Source organism: Natator depressus, chromosome 1 (genome assembly GCF_965152275.1).
Source record: "Natator depressus isolate rNatDep1 chromosome 1, rNatDep2.hap1, whole genome shotgun sequence".
NCBI classification, from domain to species: domain Eukaryota; kingdom Metazoa; phylum Chordata; order Testudines; family Cheloniidae; genus Natator; species Natator depressus.
Window position 1 is genome coordinate 132,288,010 of NC_134234.1, and position 20,941 is coordinate 132,308,950.

The window sequence follows — 20,941 nt, forward strand, 5'->3', positions numbered from 1 at the left end:
ACAGCAACAACGCATTCATAAGCATGTGATCAGTATACTTAAGAATAGTTTCCCCTACATTTGGCCTTCTCATCCTGGCGTTCTCCAGCATGATCAGATAGGGTCTGACAAAGAACCTTCAGATTCATAACTCTTTTTATACCCTTCAACAAACAAATGATGTCATAGCTATTACTACTTTAGCTACCAAACAATGTGAGACCGTTCACCCTTATTTACAGTCTTAATTCAGACAAGATTTACAACCTCCTTTTTCCCCAAAGCCTCATCATTCTTGCTGACTTAATAGCTTTTTTTGTTCCCCCTGAGTTCACATGGGGCATTACTTTTTAAAATAATACTGGTATGTGGGATGGGAAGCTCCATCCTGGCTCCTTTTTGGACAGATTCTCTCATTTAAAACTATCTTCAGTTACCTCTTTTGGTCAGAGGCCCCCTTTTTAGAGACTTCTCCTACCTTATTAGTTATTCTTTGAGCCAACATCCTCCCTAGTTAATTTCTTTTGGCCTTAGATTATTACTTTCAGGACCTTCTTTCTGCTTGCCAGTTAAGGCCTTTCTTTACAACACATATATTTCCTTAACTGAATTTTAGATAACTAATTTTTTAATTTCATATTTATTCTACACTTGCATTACAATAAAGCGTCATTCCTTCTGTCACATAAGTCGAGGCTTCTATTTTAGCCATTTTTTGTTAAGAATTTCTGTATATATGGGACATTTTCACCTTTGCATGACAGGAATCTAATTTTGAGCTCTAAGAGGTACCTATCTTCTACTGCATGGGCTGGTGTGAGACACCCCCTGCTAAAGTAAAGTTAAACTTTGAGCTTGTCAGATTATAGTAGCACAAACTCCAAAAGTCCAGGTATATCACAAAATGCCTTCAGAGGACACCAGTTACAGGCAAGTCACTTTCTTGTGTGATTAGGCTGCTGAATGCTCTTGATCTCAAGCATCACTATGCAGTGAAGATAAATGTGTGTAGTGATAAAACCATCCGTACATGGCATATTTGTGATTTTTTTGACGCATATGATCCCTTCTGCTCAGGAGTTACTTTAAGAGAAGTTAACAGTCTAAATGGATGGACTGTCCTATTTCAGGTTAACATTGGGGTGGAGTCTTTCTTTTTCTTTTTTTTAAAGGATTAAACTTTAATTTTGTCTTGTCACATTCTGTTTCAGCGATTCAGAATTGTCTTATTCCCTGCAGTGCCTCAGTTTGTACTATGATGTATTATTCACTATTTTGACAGGATAATGATACTTAGGTTCTTTTTGCATTACAATATCCCAAACCAATGCTTATCATGAGACATCAGAAATAGGAATAGAGAACTTAATGTACTCTTTTATTAATTTAAACTAGTTTATGTGTACTAATTGAGACTATAAAAAAGCTAAAAATCTATTAGATTTTTAAATGTTGATTAAAATAAAACAAATTACAGCCGATGGGAGGCAGTGAGCCAGTACGTCCCTGTGGCCCGGCACTTCCCACAACTCTCATTGGCCATGAACTGGGAGCTGCGGGGGGCCTTGCCTGCGGACGGTCAATGTCAGCAAAATGTCTCACGGCCCGCAATCAGATTACCCTGGTGGGCCACAGGTTGCCCACCACTGCTGTAAGTGGTAACTTCAAAGCAACAATTCCAGGACTCTTTGTCACTTAGAAGCAAATTAAGGTCAAGGGATTATCTGCCACCTAAATTAGAGAAATTTCATCCTCCTCACTGTTCACAAAGAGCCAACTAAATAATGAAATGGTCTGTCTCTTTGAAAAACAATGCTTTCCCAAAAGCTGTATTCCTTTGTCCTTTCTCTCCCATACTTTTGCACACCATTCTGTGGTCTGTTTATGTGAATTTACAGGTATTTCCTTTGGTGTTTTATTAATGGGGGTGTCCCAGCTTTTCACCCATATTAACAGCACCCATGTGAGATAAGAGTTGCCCTATTTTGTAGATGGAGAAGGGTAAATGGATGCGTAGCGGGAAATTAATGCACAGAGGTAAAGACACTTGCCCACAGTGTCTCAGAAAAATTGTTGGCATGGCTAGGAATAGAACTCATGTTTGATTCCTAACCCCTTAGAATCATAGAAATGTAGGGGGGCTGGAAGGGACCTTGAGAAATCAAAGGCCAGCTCCCTATATGCTGTGGCAGGACCAAGTAAACCTAGATTATTCGTGACAAATGTTTGTCCAACCTGTCTTTATAAACCTTCAATGATGGGAATTCCAGTCTCCCATGGAAGCCTATTCCAGAGCTTAACTATCTATATATCAAAGCTAAATCTTCCTTGCTGCAAATTAAGCCCATTTCTAGTGTCCTACCTTTGCTGCATATGTATGGAGTACAATTATCATTGTCCTTTTTTATAACAGCCCTTAACATATTTGAAGACTGTTATCAAGTCCCCTTTTGAGTCCCTAATAGATACGCCCTCCCAGTTTGACAGTGAACCATTGATAACTACTCTAAGTACAGTCTTTCAACCAGTTGTGCACCCACCTTATAGTAATTTCATATAGACCTCATTTACTTCTGAGACTGTCATGTGGGACTGTGTCAAACGCCTTACTAAAATAAGGATATATCATGTTTATGACTTTTCCCCTTTCTGCTAGGCCAGTAACCCTGTTGAGGAAGTAAATTAGGTTAGTTTGGCATGATTTGTTCTTGTCAAATCCATGCTGGCTATTCTTTATAATCCTATGATCATCAGAGTGCTCACAAATTGTTTTAATAATTTGTTTCAGTATCTGTCTAGGTATCAAAGTTAGGCTGACTGTTCTGTAATTCCCCAGGTTCTCTTTGTTCCTATTCTTAAAGATAGAGGTGCTATGTTTACCCTTCTCCAGTCTTCTGGGACCTCACCTGTCTTCCATGAGTTCTCAAAGATAATTGCTAACAGTTTCAAGATTGCTTCAGCTAGTTCCTTAAGTACACTCGGATGAATCTCATCAGGCTTTGCTGACTTGAGTACATTTAACTTTGTTAAATAATCTTTAAGCTGTTCTTTCCCTATTTTGGCTTGCATTCCTTCCCCCTTATTGTTGATATTACTTGTGTTGAGTGTCTATCACCATTAACATTTGTAATGAAGATTGAAGCAAAATAGGCATTAAATACCTCGTTTTTCTTGATGTCATCTGTTGTTGGCTCTCCTTCCCTGCTAAGTAGAGGACCTACACTTTCCTTTCTCTTTCTCTTGGTCCGAATGTATTTAAATAACCTTTTCTTACTGCATTTTAGGTCCCTTGCTAAGTGTAACTCATTATGTGCCTTAGCCTTTTTGATTTTGTTCCTATACACTTGTGCTATTCTGTTGTGTACAGATTACTATGGAGAAATACATTTCCACTTCTTGTCGGATTCCATTTACATTTTCAGGTCATTAAGGGGCTCCTAATGGAGCTGTATTGGCCTCTTACAATTTTTCCTATCTGTCCTTTACAACAGGATAGTTTGCAGTTGTGACTTGAATATTGTCTCCTTGAGAAACTGCCAGCTTTTCTGAACTCATTTTTTCCCTTGGATTTTCTTCCCATAGGACCTTTACATACCAGTTCTCTGAGTTTGTTAGTCTGCTATTTTGAAGTCCATTGTCCTTATTCTGCTTCTTTCATTCATTTCTTTCCTTAGACTCATGAAATCTGTCATTTCAGGGTCACTGTCATCCACATTGCCTTCCCCCTTCACATTTGCTATCAATTTCTCCCTATCGGTCAAAATCAAGTCTAAAATGACTGTCCCCTTTACTTTCTGGAACAAAAAGTTATCCCCAATGCATTCTAAGAACTTATTGGAAATGTTATGTTTTGCTATATTACTTTTTCAACAGATGTCTAGGTAGTTAAAGTCCCCCAATACTACCAGCTTTTGGATGTTTCTTTCATATGTTCTAGAAATGCCTCACCCACCTCCTCTTTCTGATTTGGTGGTTTGTAGTAGACCCCACCATCATGTCAGTCCTATTTTTTTTTAACCTTTTTATCTTTACCGAGAGACTCTCTTACCTAGTCTGTCTCCCACCTCCTTCTGGACTTCAGAACAAGCGTGTATACTGTTATATAATGCAACACCTCCTCTGTTTTTACCCTGCTTGTCCTTCCTGAACAAGTTATAGCCCTCTATAAAAATATTCATTGTCTTTATTAATGCCTGTAAAGTGGAATGGTCATTCATGACAGTGTATTAAAAAAAATAAAAATAAAAAATAAACAGCTCTGGACTCAGTAGTTGTTAATTTCTTCTTTCTCTCATACCAAAAACCCTTTGCTCTCCTGATTTAACTTTCTCAAGAACTTCTACCATACTAAAGTAAATAATTTTAATTTAATTTTCCCTGCCACTCAATCAACATGATTGTGTAACTCTTCTATACAGATCTTGGGAGACAGGCCAGTCCTTGCTTACAGACAGCCCCCCAACCTGAAGCAAATACTCACCAGCAACCACACACCACACAACAGAACCACTAACCCAGGAACCTATCCTTGCAACAAAGCCCGTTGCCAACTGTGTCCACATATCTATTCAGGGGACACCATCATAGGGCCTAATCACATCAGCCGCACTATCAGAGGCTCGTTCACCAGCACATCTACCAATGTGATATAGGCCATCATGTGCCAGCAATGCCCCTCTGCCATGTACATTGGTCAAACTGGTCAGTCTCTACGTAAAAGAATAAATGGACACAAATCAGACGTCAAGAATTATAACATTCAAAAACCAGATGGAGAACACTTCAATCTCTCGGGTCACTCGATTACAGACCTAAAAGTTGCAGTTCTTCAACAAAAAAAACTTCAAAAACAGACTCCAACAAGAAACTGCTGAATTGGAATTAATTTGCAAACTGGATACAATTAACTTAGGCTTGAATAAAGACTGGGAGTGGATGGGTCATTACACAAAGTAAAACTATTTCCCCATGTTTATTCCCCACCCCCCACTGTTCCACAGGCGGTCTTGTCAACTGCTGGAAATGGCCCACCTTGATTATCACTACAAAAGGTCCCCCCCCGCCCCTCTCCCCGCTCTCCTGCTGGTAGTAGCTCACCTTAAGTGATCACTCTCGTTACAGTGTGTATGGTAACACTCATTGTTTCATGTTCTCTATGTTTATAAATCTCCTCACTGTATTTTCCACTGAATGCATCTGATGAAGTGACCTGTAGCTCACGAAAGCTTATGCTAAATAAATTGGTTAGTCTCTAAGGTGCCACAAGTACTCCTTTTCTTTTTGCGGATACAGACTAACACGGCTGCTACTCTGAAACCTCTTCTATAGCTGTCTCTCGAGTATTTATAAGAGATCTTTTTAAGCAGAGGTAACAATCGGTGAATTTTTTTCCATAGTGGGGGTTTTATGACACAAACACCATTCTGTACGGACTATAGCGAGAGCTTGCACCAGGAACTTTGAAAGTAATTACGAAGTAGGTTCTCTTTTCATCTGGCAAGCATGTAATCTTGTTTCTTATGGAGTTATTTTGTTTACTACTCTGCTTGTTCACAAACATAATCTTTAAACTGAATGGGATTTTCAAAAGGACTGACTGCTGTCATAATTCTCTTCTCATTGAACTCAATGGTAAAACTCCTATTGACTTCAGTGAGAACAGTTAAGCCATTGCTGAGCACTGCTGAAATCCCGCCCAACCCCATGTGCAGTGTATAATTGCTGAGGCAGAGTCCTCTCTGGTGGTATTGTGCTCTGTTTCAGGAAATGCTGACTAAAGTTAGTTTGTATTTTAACTTATCAGCAACAATTTTTGGTGTTAAACTTTAAAATTGAGATGTCACTTTTGCCTTTGTGACAAAATAGATTGAATTTTGGCATGTATACTAGTTGAGTCTCTTCATGGTCTGTTTTTAAAGGGGATTTCCTATAATTACATCCTGAAATCTTAATAACATGCAACTTCAGGGTGCATAACCTAGAACTGAATCCTTCTCTCCCTCCTTTTCAATCTTTTCTCTAGTGTTGAGTTATGTAAAGAAATGGTGGATGGACTGAGGATAACCTTTGACTTCATTCTTCCATTGATCTTGCTCTATCCCTATGAGCAAGCACAGTTTAAGAAGGTGACTTCATCCAAATTCTTTCTTCCAATCAAAGAAAATACAGCAAACACTAACAGGTAAGTTGGATAGACTCTAAATTGTGTCACTTTCCTCATGATACAGCAAACACATTTTGTTGAGCACTGAAATACATTTTGAAATAGGGTGAATAATCATAACATGTTGCTTTTGTATTTCAAAATTGCTTTTATAAAATCTTGAACTCTTTCTTCCAACAATTGTTTTTGTGGGCTTTTTTTTTGTTCTGGTTTGGAATTTTTGTTGCAACCAGAAGGTTAACTTAACCTTTGAAAGAAATTAAGGTAGAACTAAGTGGTATAGAAGGAAACTGAAATTTTGGGAATAAAGTAAGATTTACATTTCTGTTTAATTGGTGTAAAGGGCTTCAACATTTGAAAAATAAATACTTCTATTTGGGGATTGCAGCTTTTTAAATAAGCCACTTGTCCGCCAGTTTTCATAAGGAGACTTCAACCCTAATTTGAACAATTATTTAGCTAGATCCATGAAGACAGGATTTTTTTTTTTTTTTTTTTTAAATCTGGAAAGCTGTTCTCTTTTATAATTATATGAGAGGCTTTCTCCTCGTTTCTAGAAATCAGGAGGAGCTATCCCCGAGTCCACCTCTGCTGAATCCACCAACTCCTCAATCCACAGACAGTCAGCCTACAACAGGAGAGCCAGCAACACCCAAGAGGCGAAAAGCTGAGCCTGAAATGCTACAGTCTCTGAGGCGTTCTACACGTCATACATCGAACTGTGACAGGTTGTCAGAAAGTAGTGCATCTCCACAACCTAAACGGCGGCATCTCGATACGCCTGCTTCAATGCCAAAACTGTTTTTGCATCTGGAAAAGAGTAGGTTGCAGTTTTATGATATTAGTGTAGCTCACCTTTGTGGGCTGCAGAACAAATATGTTTGTCTTGAGTACTTCCTTATTGTCCTATTAACCTTTTGCCTCTAATTTTTTATGCAAAAAGGGGAAATCTGTAGCGACTGTGGGGGAGTTTTAAGCAAGTAATGGAAACTGGGCAGAGGATGGCTTCTGGGAGAATCCTGGGAAAGACTAGGAAGTAGGTAGGACCAGTAGTGGAGAGGTGAGATTTGTGGTAAAGGGTGAGCCAACTGAGTGAGAGGACCCTGAGTGGTGACTGGCCTACTGTCACACACAAGCTGCAGCTGTGACACATGGCAGAGGAGATGGAGCTGCATGCTGGGGTTGTGAAGAGGTAACTTTTTAGGGAGTGAAGGGAGAAGAGCTGGTCAGGATGTTCCATTCCTTTAGTTAAGGGGTAAAGCACTTCTGAAGTACTGGAATGTTTTTGTTAGAACAGCTGTTCTGCTGTTTCCAGTGTGCTGAATGACACCTACTCTTTCCAGTATAACTGCTTTATTCACAGAATAGTTTCTGTTCTGAAACTTCTTAAATTTCCAACACATACAGATTCCATTGCCCTGTATGAAGGATCCTGCCTTACTCTTGTCCCTCCCAGCCTCCCCTTTACAAATAAAAAAAAAAATCCATGATGCTTTGGTGTCAGAAATAGGAATTGTAAATTGAGTTGGAAGAAAAACTTTTTATTCTCCCCTCTCTCTCTGTCCTGTTCACTCATAAATTTTGTCCTTTTTAGCTAACATCTTCTATATTCTTTATGGCTTCTAAACTAATAGTAGGCACACTACATTTTATGCCCCTTTGTGGGCAACAAATGAAACTTTTTACTTATTCACACTTGCACTAGTAGAGGCCATCTCATAGCTCATTACACTTGATAGACGTATTACTGTTCTTGTAGGCTGTCCCAGGTGATTGCTCATCCCAGTGATATGTGTGGGGCCACTGGGACCCAGTGTTCTTGGCAGATTTTGACTAGTCTGGGTACTTTGGGATAAAAGAGTTGCAGAACAATACTTGCTCAGAGTTCTGGCGTTTCTGCTGGCTGGCTGTAGGGTGAGGTGGTCTGGGATCTGTAATAGGCAGCTACAAATGGCTCTGTGCCCACCAGATGGGAGGTCACTAGGATTGTTCTATAAGACATTCTGGGTGAATAGGTTTACAAGGATTTGTCTGAAGTGGTTGGATTAAAAACTGGTTGCCAGGCTTTCACTTGATGATCAGCAGCTCTGAAAATCAGGCCAAAGGTTTTCAGTTGAGCTTTCTGATGGTTGAGTGGCACTCACAGAATCAGCTCTTTTTAGCTCAAGTCTGCACAAACTGTCTCATTCACATTGTCCACAAGCATGTGTGACTTTTCTGACCTTGTAATTCATTTAATTCAGACATTTTAAGTGAGATTTCATCATCTGGAAAAATTACTCTAAAAATGGATTCTATGTTGTTGTCTGTCCCAAAGCAAAATGAGGGAACAGGGTCATAAAGTCATAGTTTTTCAGAAGAAAAACAATGTGGTTTAAAAAAAAAAAAAACATTAAAGGAGCAGATTTGCAGAGTTCTTGTAGATATTCAGTAATATAGGTAGGGCTCTACCAAATTCCCAGCCATGAAAAATGTGTAATGGACCATGAAATCTGGTCTTTGTGTGCTTTTACCCGATACTATACCAATTGCATGGGGGAGACTAGAGTTTCTCAAATTGGGGGTCCTGACCCAAAAGGGAGTTACAGGGCGGTCAAAAGGTTATTTTAGTGGGGGATCGTGGTATTGCCACCCTTACTTCTGCACTGCTTTCAGAGCTGGGTGGCCGGAAAGTGATGGCTATCAACTGGGTGCCCTGCTCTGAGGGCAGCGCCCTGCCAGCAGCAGCGCAGAAGTAAGAGTGGCAATACCATACCATGTCACCTTACTTCTGCGCTGCTGTCTTCAGAGCTGAGTGGCTGGAGAGTGGCGGCTGCTGACTGAGGGCCTACCTCCGCAGGGAGCAGCGCAGAAGTAAGGGTGGCAATACAATACCATGCCATCTTTACTTCTGCGCTGCTGCTGGTGGCGGACTGCCTTCAGAGCAGGGCTCCTGTCAAGCAGTTGCTGCTCTTTGGCCACCCAGTTCTGAAGGCAGCGCCGCCACCTGCAGCAGTGCAGAAGTAAGGGTAGCAGTACAGCAACATCCCCCCTCCCCAACCAATAAACTTGCAAACCCCCACCCTCCCGGCAACTCCTTTTGGGTCCAGAACCCTACGATTAGAACACCATGAAATTTCAGATTTATATCGCTGAAATCATGAAATTTACTATTTTAAAAAATCCTATGACACTGAAATTGACCAAAATGGACCATGAATTTGGTAGGGCCCTACATATAGGCATACTTTATTTTTATCCCTGGTGAATCAGCACAGCTGTGGGAGTGAACTGGATACTTTTCTGGTTCGTACATAACCAGAATTGTTAATAGTTCCAGTGATAGGATGATCTGTGCAAAAGCCGTTGTCTTCGAATTATTTCTCCTGTTAGACCACTGCCTCTCCAGTAAAGGCAACTAAAGACAGCTTTTTAGTCTTTTAGCAGTGATAATGTATGAACCAGAAAGAAGACATCTGGACTTTAACATCTCGATTGAATTTGCAATGCTGTCTGTTAGAAAACACGTGTAAACCTGAACAAATTTGATCTGGAAATTTATTTGGACACAATGCTTTCACAACTCTCCAATATCAGTTTTACAAAGTAATTTGTTTTTCTAGCAGTGACCCTCTTCTAAAGTATTGCAAGAGTGTTTCAGGGCTGAGGGCTGAAAAGCCAATGGGTGGGCTGGGGGATTGAACCAAGCCTAAGAAATCCTCTCGCTTAAACCCCACTTCCCTCCCCCTTGATAACTTTACACAAAAGCTGCAGACTTTACTGATGGGTGCAGGTCAGAACTGAAGGGGCAATGGTGGTTTTTTTGTTTTTGTTTTTTGTGGGCAGATTTGATAAACTCGTGACAGGTACGTTGGATATTCGGTTTGTTCCTATGTTTCGAGTTTTAAAGGTTTTAGCAGCAGGCTTTGACTCTGTTTAATAGCTGCATAAGAAAACTGACCTTTCTAGCTGAATGAAATAAACGCCACATTTAATGGATCTTTGTGTAAAGTATTTTTCTGTGTACTTTTTGAAGAAACGCCGGTCCATAGTGGGTCGTCATCACCTATCACTCTGACCCCTAGCAAAGAAGGGAGTGCAGTATTTGCTGGCTTTGAAGGTAGAAGAAATAACGAATTGAATGAGGTAACAGCTATGCTGAAGAGTCATCTCCACAGTTGGTGCTCCACACTGATGTTAGATTTATGTGGAAAAACTTAGGACCCTGTAAAATGCAACATTTTTTTTTTTTTTAAGAAGGGCAGTAGCATCTCTAATGAAATTACTATTTTACTCTGAACTATACTTATTGGTTTATATGCTTCGTTTCCAGTCCACCCATCACCCTGAAGACTTCTTTTCCGTTCTGTGGCCAAATGGCTTTTTTGTCTGTCCAACACTTATTTTAAAAATGAAGGCACTTTGAAATGTTTGTGTATAAACACAGTAAAACTTTTAAGCAAAATACTTAGTTTAAAATTACTACTCTGAGAAATTAGTGTGACTGGGAAAAATGGAGCTACTGTACTCCCCCCAGGTTCTGATGAAAAAACAGTATTCTGTGTTTCCACTGTTAATTCTGTAGGACTAGTTATATAACAAAATGCTTATTCATAGAACTGTGCTGGCATAGGTTGGATAGGCTAATTGACAGTCAGGAGTGCATTTGCGTTTAGGATGCACAGACTCTGCGTTTAACACAGTATTGTAGTGTGTACAGCGAAGCTTTGAATGGTGTTAAACAGCCTTTTTAAATCAAACAAGGAAGTTAAATAAAAGGCGGAATGTAAGAAAATATTTTAAAAAATCTGATTGTCCTCTAATCCAGATCTCTGTGTGAATTAAGTCAGGCTAAAGGCTATACTATTCTTGATCATACTTTGATATATTTTTCTAACCAGAATGTTGTATTTAGGTGTTGTCTTGGAAACTGATGCCAGAGAACTATCCCCAAAGCGATCAGCCACCTCCTCCTTCTTACATCTATGGATCTCAGCATTTGCTACGGATGTTTGGTAAAACACAATCTTGTATGCTGTACATCTAAATTAATGGTTTTACATTCATGTTTTAATTTTTTTCCAATAGCGGCCTCAGGTAAATTTGCCTCATAATTTAAAACTATTAGGTTCCAGGTGCACTTACAGAACAGCCATTTAAAAAAAAACTTGGTGTACCTCAAACTGGTATCACAGCATTGCAAAATGGAAATTTTTATGTTTAACGCAGTTGTCTAGTTGCAGTAAAATATTTTGAAAAATGTGCATTAGATTTTAAATACATTTTAAAAAGAGTGTTCTTTAGATGAGCATTTACAATCTGCCTGTTGGGTGCTGAAGCCACAGACAGAGTTCTGAGCTCACTTTGCTGGCTCTGTAGCAGTTATATATCGAGAGAGATATCCAGTGCATGTCAAGAAACCGAAGTAACAGTATTAACTTCCTCATTCTATTTCTAATGGACATTAAGTGCTTGGTGGTGGTGATTATATAAATACTTTATAAAGAGAAGAGAAGCTGCTCGGGGAAAGATTTTTATATGCCTCTTCTATGAGTATTAAGTCAAATATTGGGTAAAAGCAATTAAACTGTAGACTAAGTATTTTTGTTTCTCTGTTTATTTACAGTTAAACTTCCAGAGATACTGGGGAAGATGTGCTTTCCTGACAAAAATCTAAAAGCTTTGGTAAAACATTTTGAATTGTTCTTGAGGTAATTTGACATCATATACTACATGTAAAAATGATGGGGTAATATTGGCCTAAACTTTCAAGGGTAATTAGTGATTCTGGATGCCTTGATTTTTGGGTGCCTGATGCAATATCCTAAAAGGCCTGACCTTTTTTTTTTTTTTTTTTTTTCCTTTTTTCCCCCAGGAAGCTCTGAGTGCCATTGAAAATCAGACTCCTGTAAGGCATGTGATTGGGAATGCAAAAATCACTAGTCATTCTTGACAATTTAGGTCACTGAGTCCATCTGGTGCAACTGCCAGAGCAAATTATCGTCCTTAAACTTTGTCATAACTTTTGTTAAGGTGCTTCCATAATTGATTGGCTCATGGGGGAAGCAGAACTTTCATCTATAGTCTGTGATGGGCGTACAGTGGTTCAGAATTATAGCACATATAAAACTTTTATTGTTGACCACCAGACATCTATCATCCCATCTGTCTTGGCCTGGAGATAAATTTTATAAATTAACATTAATGTACATATGCACAGCTTGCACTGAGGTCATAACCTGAAGACAGTGAAGTTACACAGATAGAACTGAGGGAAGAAATTTGGTCCCCAGAACCTTTGATAAAGATATTAACTTAATAAAAGGAAAGAACCAGCCTGTATTTTAGGTCCCAACACAAGTTTCCCAAGGTTGAAGCTATAAAAATCTTGTAAACTGAATGTACTTGGTCAGGAACACATTGAAAGAACATGAATAAACCTCTTTTAATGTCACTTCGTGTGTGTCTTCAAAGTAGTCACACACTGAAAAGTGGTTATGTGGAACTAATGTATCAGAAGGTGTGTAAGATTATTATGTCTGTATAGTTTATGAAAATATGAAATGACTTGCTGTGTTGATTATTGAAAACAAAACAAATCCTAATTGTTACAGTATACCACAGTATAACTTTAAAGCGTATAACTTTACAGTTGTGGTGAGAACGGTACAGGTTTTTGATCACTTTTTTTTTTTTTATAAGACCTTCCAATAGTAGTCAACATTTACTCACCCTAATATGCTTGTAACAGGATCACCATTATTCAGCAGTTGGATATTATTTTTGCTTGGATTGACTATTATCACCTTGCTGTACCTCAGTTACCAGTGTCTGGATGACAACTCCTCACTTCCATAATATGTACAATCTGCATTTTGTTAGATAGTAGCCTTGAAAGATTATCACAAATACTTATCAGGCAAGGCACAATATCTCTTTGCATATCCTTGCCATTGGGCAAAAAATTTAAAGGTATTTTACAAACAAGTTACAGAGAGGGGAAAAAATTGCCTTTTACAAGTGGCTGTCTAGAATTTTGCCAGACACTTTAGTCCATATCTGTCTGTCTTCCATCAGATTATCATGCTGAAATTTCTACTCTTAATCACTAACATACCACCTAATTATGGATGTTGCTGAACTATTTCAAGTTTTAACTTATAAAAATAAACTTTTTGTTGGTTCGTAGTGATGGTTGAGCAGAGCTTCTAGCGTAGTGTTTCTTTGATCTCTCTCTCTCACTCATTCTCTCTCTCTCGTATATTGCATAGTTTCAGTGCCTCTGTTCCACTGTCTTCTGTATATGGTCTCAGTCATGGAAGTATCTAAGCACCTCCTGACTGTTTTTAAAGATAAAAATAATGTCTTTGACCCTATGCCCTTATTTGAAAAGTTTGGGTACTATATTGATATCAAACGTGTATTTGTGTCTTGAAGTGAGAGCGTCTTTCTGCCATCCCTAGACTACTGGTAGCCTGAAACATTTGCCTTAACAAACGTGGCATCACTAAAAAGTGCTTTCATTTTTCAAGGCTTACCTACTATCATTCTGCTTTTAAAGGCACTCCCAATTTTATATATTGAGGGTGCAGTAACCTATATTTTTAAAGCTATTCATTTGACTTAACACATTGCTCCTGGAAATCCTTTCATTTGGCTCTCAATCCAACTCCATTTTAACTTGTTTTATTATATTTTAAGGCACGAAATGATTATGGCCTTCGTATGTGGTGGAGCTTTTATCACAATGTATCTTAGTCTATGTGTTGAGGTTAGAATCAGCAAGTCGCTGGCACATTCAAATTGTAACTCAAAATCTTAGAAGAAGGCCTCCAACTATCTTTCTATGAAACTCTATTCTTATTACTGTAGTCAGTACTCTGTTAATTAGTTTTCTTTAGAAACTTGTGTTTCATGGTGCTTCCTAAACAATTTTTGTGAAGTGCTTTCCAAACGAAGGAGACTGATGCCTTTTTAATTCTCTCCCTCTCTTATGCTGAATTACTATTTTTATAATCTGTAGACCGTTGAAAATATTGGCTTTTAATTTGTGGACCCCTCTAAAGGAAAGTTTCCTAAATGTAGCTCTTGCTATAGGAGGTTCTTACACCTGTTTTATGTGAATTTCTGACAATTTTTGTAAAATAGATTCTGAATTTTTGCTGTAATTGTCCCACTAGGAAGGACCTTTATCTTTATTAGCCAGCCATTAAACTGCTTTTCTTAGCAGGTATACTAGCATCTATTCAGCAAGGATATTTAGAATCCAAAGTAGTTTAATGGATTTTTTTTCCTAGAGCAGTGGTCACCAACCGATCAATTGTGATCTACAGGTCGATCCTAGAGGATTTCCCAGTCGATCGCAATCTCCGGTGGGGCAGTGGGGCTGCAGCTAGGGCAGGGGTCCCACGCTGCTCCTGGAATCGGCCAGTGTGCCCCCAGGGGTGGGAGGTCAGGGGTCTCCTTCCACGTGCTGCTCCTGCCTGAAAGCACCAGCCCTGAGCCCCCTCCCAGAGCCGTCACCCCATATCCCCTCCTGCACCTGGAACCCACTCCTATACCCCAAGCCTCAGCCCTGACCCCCCTCTCGGGGTGCAGGAGTGGTACAGAGTGGTGGCTCTAACACTCAGCCCCAGCCAGGAGCCCCTCCTGCACCCACGCTTCCTCCCAGAACTTGCACCCCTGCCCCAGGCTCAACCCAGAGCTCCCTCCTACACTGTGAACCCCTTGGCCCCAGCCCAGAGCCAGCACCCCCTCCCAAACCCCAACCCCGTACCCCAGCCCGGTGAAAGTGAGTGAGGGTGGGAGAGAGCGAGTGGCGGGGGGAAAGGGGAGAGGAGTGAGCGGGGCAGGGGCCTCGGGGAAGGGGCAGAGGCAAAGTAGATCCTAGGTTGCCCTTAAAAGTGATCTTGGGCATAAAAAGATTGGAGACCCTAGAGAATATAATTTTGCAAAAACTCAGAACTTCAGAACCTTAATTTTAAAGGTAAAAATAACTATTTTTAAAATTGTCAAATTAGTCCTTAACAAAGGAGAAATTGAGTGAAGAGAACTTAACTCTTCATGTTGGCTTTCTCCTCCTATTGCATATGCTAGCAGTCTTCCACATTTGGAGAGGAAGATGACTAATGAATGTTCAGTATAGTCTCTTTTCCCTCTCCCCTGCACTTTGAGTGAGATTTATTTCCCCTTTAATAAATAGGAGCTGAGTTTGTTAGAGACAAGCAGCCTACTCACCTGAGGACAGTTCAGTGAACGTCTCGGTGAGAAGTTGGACAGTTCAGAATGGCAGGCTGAAGATCTCTCATTTTTTCTTTAACTTGTGGCTGATCGAAGGGAAGAGATCTACGCTGTCCATATCAGTATAACGGTGTTCCTAAACCCCTTTTTAACGAACGAGTATAGATCAGGCATAAGTAGTTTGCTATTACACTATTGGCATGAACCATGTTTAAATTTTATTTAAGAAAAAAAATCAGTTAAGCATTTTGATCTCTAGTGTAGACAGGGATTTAATCTCTGAATTTTAGAGAGATGAATTTAGTGTTTAAATTTATAGTTTCACTTAAGTCTTTGGGCTATTGCTGTCTATCCTGAATTGAGAAACTTTCTTTGATATACCACTTTTGTCTGGAAGCTCATTTTACACTACATTTGCTCACAGCCTGGTGGATGTTATAAATGAGATACTGCTCTGTAATACTTCTCAGTGAAATGTCAGATTGTTTCTGGACATGATTGATTTCAATTTTCCAGAATAAATATATTGTAGTAAGAAATATAGAAAATATACACTGTTTGTTTTTTCATTAAATGAACAGTGTACCCATTGTGCTCAGCAGAGCAGTCTTATAGACTATAGTGAGCATTTCTTCATGTACTGTTGAGAAATCAATTTTAAGTACAGTACACTTTTTGCAAATTAAAACTGGCACTTGAGAGAACACTGACCCTGAGTCCTAAACAGCTCAAAACACTTGCTGTAAGAAGGTAAAACTGGGTTGCCATTGAGGCTAGTGCCTAACTTGCCATTTCTTGGTTGTGATAATAGAGAGAGTATTCTATCAGTAATCCCTTCCAGTCCTACACTTCTGTGATTCTAGGCAGCTTGGGTTAAAGTGATCATGAAACGGTAGAGTTCATGATCCTAAGGACTGGTAGGAGGGAAAACAGCACAACAAAGATAACATATTTCAAGAAGGCAGACTTTAACAAACTCAGGGATTTGGTAGGTCAGATCCCATGGGAAACAAGTATAAGGGGAAAAGCAGTTGGAGAAAGTTTGGCAGTTTTTCAAAGAGACATTATTACTGACACACGAGCAAACTATCCCACTCCATAGGAAAGATAGGAAGTATGGTGAGAGAGCCCCCTGGCTTAAAAAGGAGATCTTCAATAATTTGAAACTCAAAAACAGGTCCTTCAAAAAGTGGAAACTAGGTCAAATTATGAAGAATGAATATGGGAAAAAAAACAATGCAAGCATGTAGGGACAAAAGTAGAAAGGCCAAGCCACAGAATGAGATTATACTAGCTAGAGACATAAAGGCTGACAAGAAAACATTCTACAAATACATTAGAAGCAAGAGGAAGACCAAAGGCAAGGTAGGCACATTACTCAATGAGGGGGGGAAAGACAATAACAGAAAATGTGGAAATGGTGGAAGTGGTAAATACCTTTTTTTTTTTTTTTTTTTTTTTTTTTTGTTAGTAGCAATTGGACATCTAATATAGTGAATGCCAGTGAAAATCAAGTAGGATCTGAGGTTAAAATAGGCAAAAACAAGTTAAAAATTACTTGGAGAAGTTAGATGTCTTCAGGTCACCCAGGCCTGATGAATTACAACCTAGAATACTCAAGGAGCTCACTGAGGAGATATCTGACCTGTTAACAGTTATCTTAGAAAAGTCATGGCGGATGGGGGAGATTCCAGAGGACTGGAAGAGGGCAAATATAGTGCCAATCTATAAAAAGGGGAATAAGAAAAACCCAGGGAGTTACAGACCAGTCAGCTTAACTTCAGTACCAAGAAAGATAATGGAGCAAATAATTAACCAATCAATTTTGCAGACACCTACAAAATAATAAGGTGATAAGTATCAGTTTGGAATTGTCAAGAACAAACCGTGTCAAACCAGCCTAATAGCTTTCTTTGACAGAGTAACAAGCCTTGTCGATGCGGGGAAGTGGTAGATGTGGTATATTTTGACTTTACTAAAGCTTTTGATACTGTCTTGCATGACCTCATGAACAAACTAGGGAAATATAGCTTAGCTACAGCTACTATAAGGTGGATGCATGACTGGTTGGAAAATCATTCCCAGAGAGTAGTTTTCAGTGGTTATCAGTTAAGCTGGAAGAGCATATAGTATGGGGTCCCGCAGAGATCTGTCCTAGGTCTGGTTCTGTTCAATATTTTCATAAATGATTTAGATAATGGCATAGAGAGTACAGTTATAAAGTCTGAGAACGATACTGAGCTGGGAGGGGTTGCAAGTGCTGTGGAGGATAGGATTGTAGTTCAAAATGATCTGGACAAACTGGAGAAATGATCTGGAGTAAATAGGATGAAATTCAATAAGGACAAATGCTAAGTATTCCACTTAGGAACAGTCAGGTGTACACATATAAAATGGGAAATGACTGCCTGGGATACAGTACTGCAGAAAGGTATCTGGAGGTCATAGTGGATCACAAACTAAATAGGAGTCAACACTGTTGCGCAAAAAGAAAAGGCAAACATCATTATGGGATGTGTCTGCAGGAGTGTTGTAAGCAAGATATAAGAAATAATTCTTCCACTTTACTCTGTGCTGATAAGGCCTCAGTTGGAGTATCATGTCCAGTTCTCGGCGCCACATTTCAGGAAAGATGTGGACAAATTGGAGAAAGTCCAGAGAGCAACAAGAATGATTAAAGGCATAGAAAACATGACTTGTGAGGGAGGACTGAAAAAGATGGGTTTGTTTAGTCTTGAGAAGAGAAGACTGAGGGGGAGGGACAAGTTTTCAAGTACATAAAAGGTTGTTACAAGGAGGAGGGTGAAAAATTGATCTTAACCTCTGAGGATAGGACAAGAAACAACGGGCTTAAATTGCAGCAGTTGAAGCTGAGGTGGTATATTAGGAAAAACTTTCTAACTGTCAGGGTAGTTAAGCATTGAAAAAAATTGTCTAGGGAGGCTATGGAATTTCCATCATTGGAGGTTTTTAAGAACAGGTTAGACAAACACCTGTAAGGAATAGTCCAGTTATTACTTAGTTCTGCCTTAAATGCAGGGGACTGGACCAGATTACGTTTTGAGGTCCCGTCGAGTCCTATAATTGTATGATTTTACCACTAGGCTCATAGAGGTACATGCATATTTGGTGACACTGAAATTAGGTCTGTAAGATTGGTCGTGTCATACATAGCCCCGGGAGAAGAGGTGACTTGAGAGAGATGAGATTTAATATAAGACTGTATTTTTCCATAATCATCTGAAGGGTAGCATAACCTATGAAAGGCAGATATTATGGGATTATTTTGCTTAACATTATTCTGACATGTGAAGGCTGTTGCCACATAAGTACAATTAATGAGGGGAAATTTTAATTTCTCTAGTAGATCCAGGTGTCTAGGAATTCTCACTCTTGGGACTTTGGTAGTTCTGGAATGGCACTGGGTGTGACTCCCCCAGCTCAAAGCTTTTCTGACGTAATGAGTTTAAGATAGTAGGTGCTGTTACAAGAACTCCTTTTACTCACAGTGTACAATAGGACGAACCACCTACGACAGTTGCCTCAAACCTTCCTGCCAGATACCATGGGTACAGTGTAAGAATTTGTTTTTCCCCAATTATGTAATTTGTTTATTTTTAATAAAATGTGCTATTGGGCTGTAAACTCTTTGGAGCAGGTGATACAGATTTCTGTGTTGTATGAGGCACCTAGTATACCTCGATCTGCTGCTTAAATAATAAAAGATGGTACTGTATTAGTGTGAATTACCACACCCATTTGCCTTAATTCTGATCGAGCGCAGCCACCTCTCAATAAAAAGGGTAAGTTCACGTTCTTTCCTTCTACATCCTTGGTATCTGTCAGCCAAGGGTACCAGTTGTAATTAGTCTTCCATGTTGTGGACCCCTCTCTAGTGGAAATGGTCTTTCATTCAAATCTATTTGTTTCATGTAGGTCCTTGAACAGCTTCCAGAAGGCTACAGCTATTCACCATTTCTCTTATTCACTACTTTTCTTCTATTTATTCATTAGGATTTAGAGAAAATTATGTTAGTTCCTAAAATGACACTTCTAAAAAATTTATCTTTGCGAGTCCAACATGTGGCTTTTCAGATTATAGGAAAGTGCTTTCCTAGTAGTCAATAGCTTTTTCCGTTAGAAGCTAATATTCTTATTAAAACTCAGTCAATCCTTTCTTATTAAAACTCAGTCAATCCTGTAGGCAGCTATTTCATTGCATCCCTTAAAACTTTCTTTTAAAAATATTTTAAAGCAGCCCACCTCCTGTACTTCTGGTTTCAAACCTTTTGCGTTATGGCAGTAAAGAATTTTATTTCTTTTCATACTTTGAATATTTTCCGTAGGGAGTCAGATCAATATTTGACAGAAGTATACAGGAGTTTAATCTGATGAGACAATGAGAAAAGTCTTGAGTGGTTATTTTCTGTTGAAAATCAAAGTTGTTGCAGAAGATGTGAATTTACGAAAAAATGTCCACTGGATTCTGCAGCCATACTATTTCTGCGAGTAATAAGTAATTTTGTTACTCATTGTAGTAGTCAAGTGTGTCCACTAGTCTGTGCTAATGTGCAATTAATGTTAAGCGGTTGTGCTACTAGAAGCTTCATGCAAGTGTGATAAGGTTACAGATTTTAGATACTCAGTTGATAAATGTTTAACAGAATATTTTATATATTTTAAGAAAAGACGTTTGCTACTGATCTGGGAAGATGAGGTGAGTTGAAGCATTCTGAGATAAGAGCTGGTTAAAAGTTGTTATCTAACAAATGTGAACCCTGTCAGGAGCCTGGTTCTGTTGCCATTTTTCATGTTGAGTAGTGCTTTATTCTCGTGAATAATCTCTCTGATTCAGGCAAGTATACCTATTTAGGACAGTAATTAATCAAATGCTTAAGAGCTTTCCTGAATCAGGACCTAAATGTGGCAGAATCAGTTATTCACGTAGCTGGAGTTGCGTAGCATAGGTTGACTTACCGCGGTAGTGTAGACAGCCTAAGTTTTACCCTCTGGAATATTTCAACCAAACTGATGCCCATCACAGATGCTCCCATTTTATTAATGTAATTTAAAATTACTTCATCCTAGGATCCACCTGTTGGTGCTCGGATCAAAGAGAATGTCACTTACATTAGAAATTTGTTCACATGTTTTGTTTGTGGACTGCAAACTTAATTGCTCTTTCATAAATTCAGAACTAGAGTTAATGAGGGACTCTTATTAGCTCAGTTCTGCTTAAGTGCTTCATTCCAACTCTTTATTCAACCCACCTATCCCAGGGACAGAGACAAAGCGTAGCCAAGTCCAATAGTATTTTATTGTTCAGCATTCCTTGTTTTAAAAAAAAACCCTACTATATTTATGGTAGGCTTTTTGTAGTGTTTTCTTAAAGTAAAACAGGTGCATACTACATATGACAGTTTCTGTGGGAGCAGGGAGAGTTTTTCGTTGACTCTTCAAATAGATTTTTTTTTTTTTTAAAGGAGTGCCATCATATGTCCTCTGTTAAGTGTTGCATAAAGTCTTTGACTGATTGTGCAGCCAGGTAAACTTAGCAGAGTGGCACTACATTGTCTAGTG

General features: G+C 39.1%; 1 protein-coding gene across 8 annotated transcripts in view; it reads left to right on the forward strand.

Moving 5' to 3' along the window:
* MSL3 (MSL complex subunit 3) overlaps nucleotides 1-20,941 on the forward strand; it is a 39,081-nt gene that overhangs the window by 9,260 nt on the left and 8,880 nt on the right. For 6 of the 8 annotated variants that reach the window (XM_074966678.1, XM_074966685.1, XM_074966730.1 and 3 more), the window contains exons 8-12: nucleotides 6,002-6,160; nucleotides 6,700-6,962; nucleotides 10,158-10,267; nucleotides 11,037-11,136; nucleotides 11,748-11,832. In XM_074966678.1, the coding sequence (XP_074822779.1) occupies nucleotides 6,002-6,160; nucleotides 6,700-6,962; nucleotides 10,158-10,267; nucleotides 11,037-11,136; nucleotides 11,748-11,832 (717 nt within the window). Of the gene's footprint in view, nucleotides 1-6,001; nucleotides 6,161-6,699; nucleotides 6,963-10,157; nucleotides 10,268-11,036; nucleotides 11,137-11,747; nucleotides 11,833-11,996; nucleotides 12,553-20,941 lie in introns of those variants that run through there. The other 2 variants (XM_074966695.1, XM_074966703.1) reach the window with 2 other exon arrangements.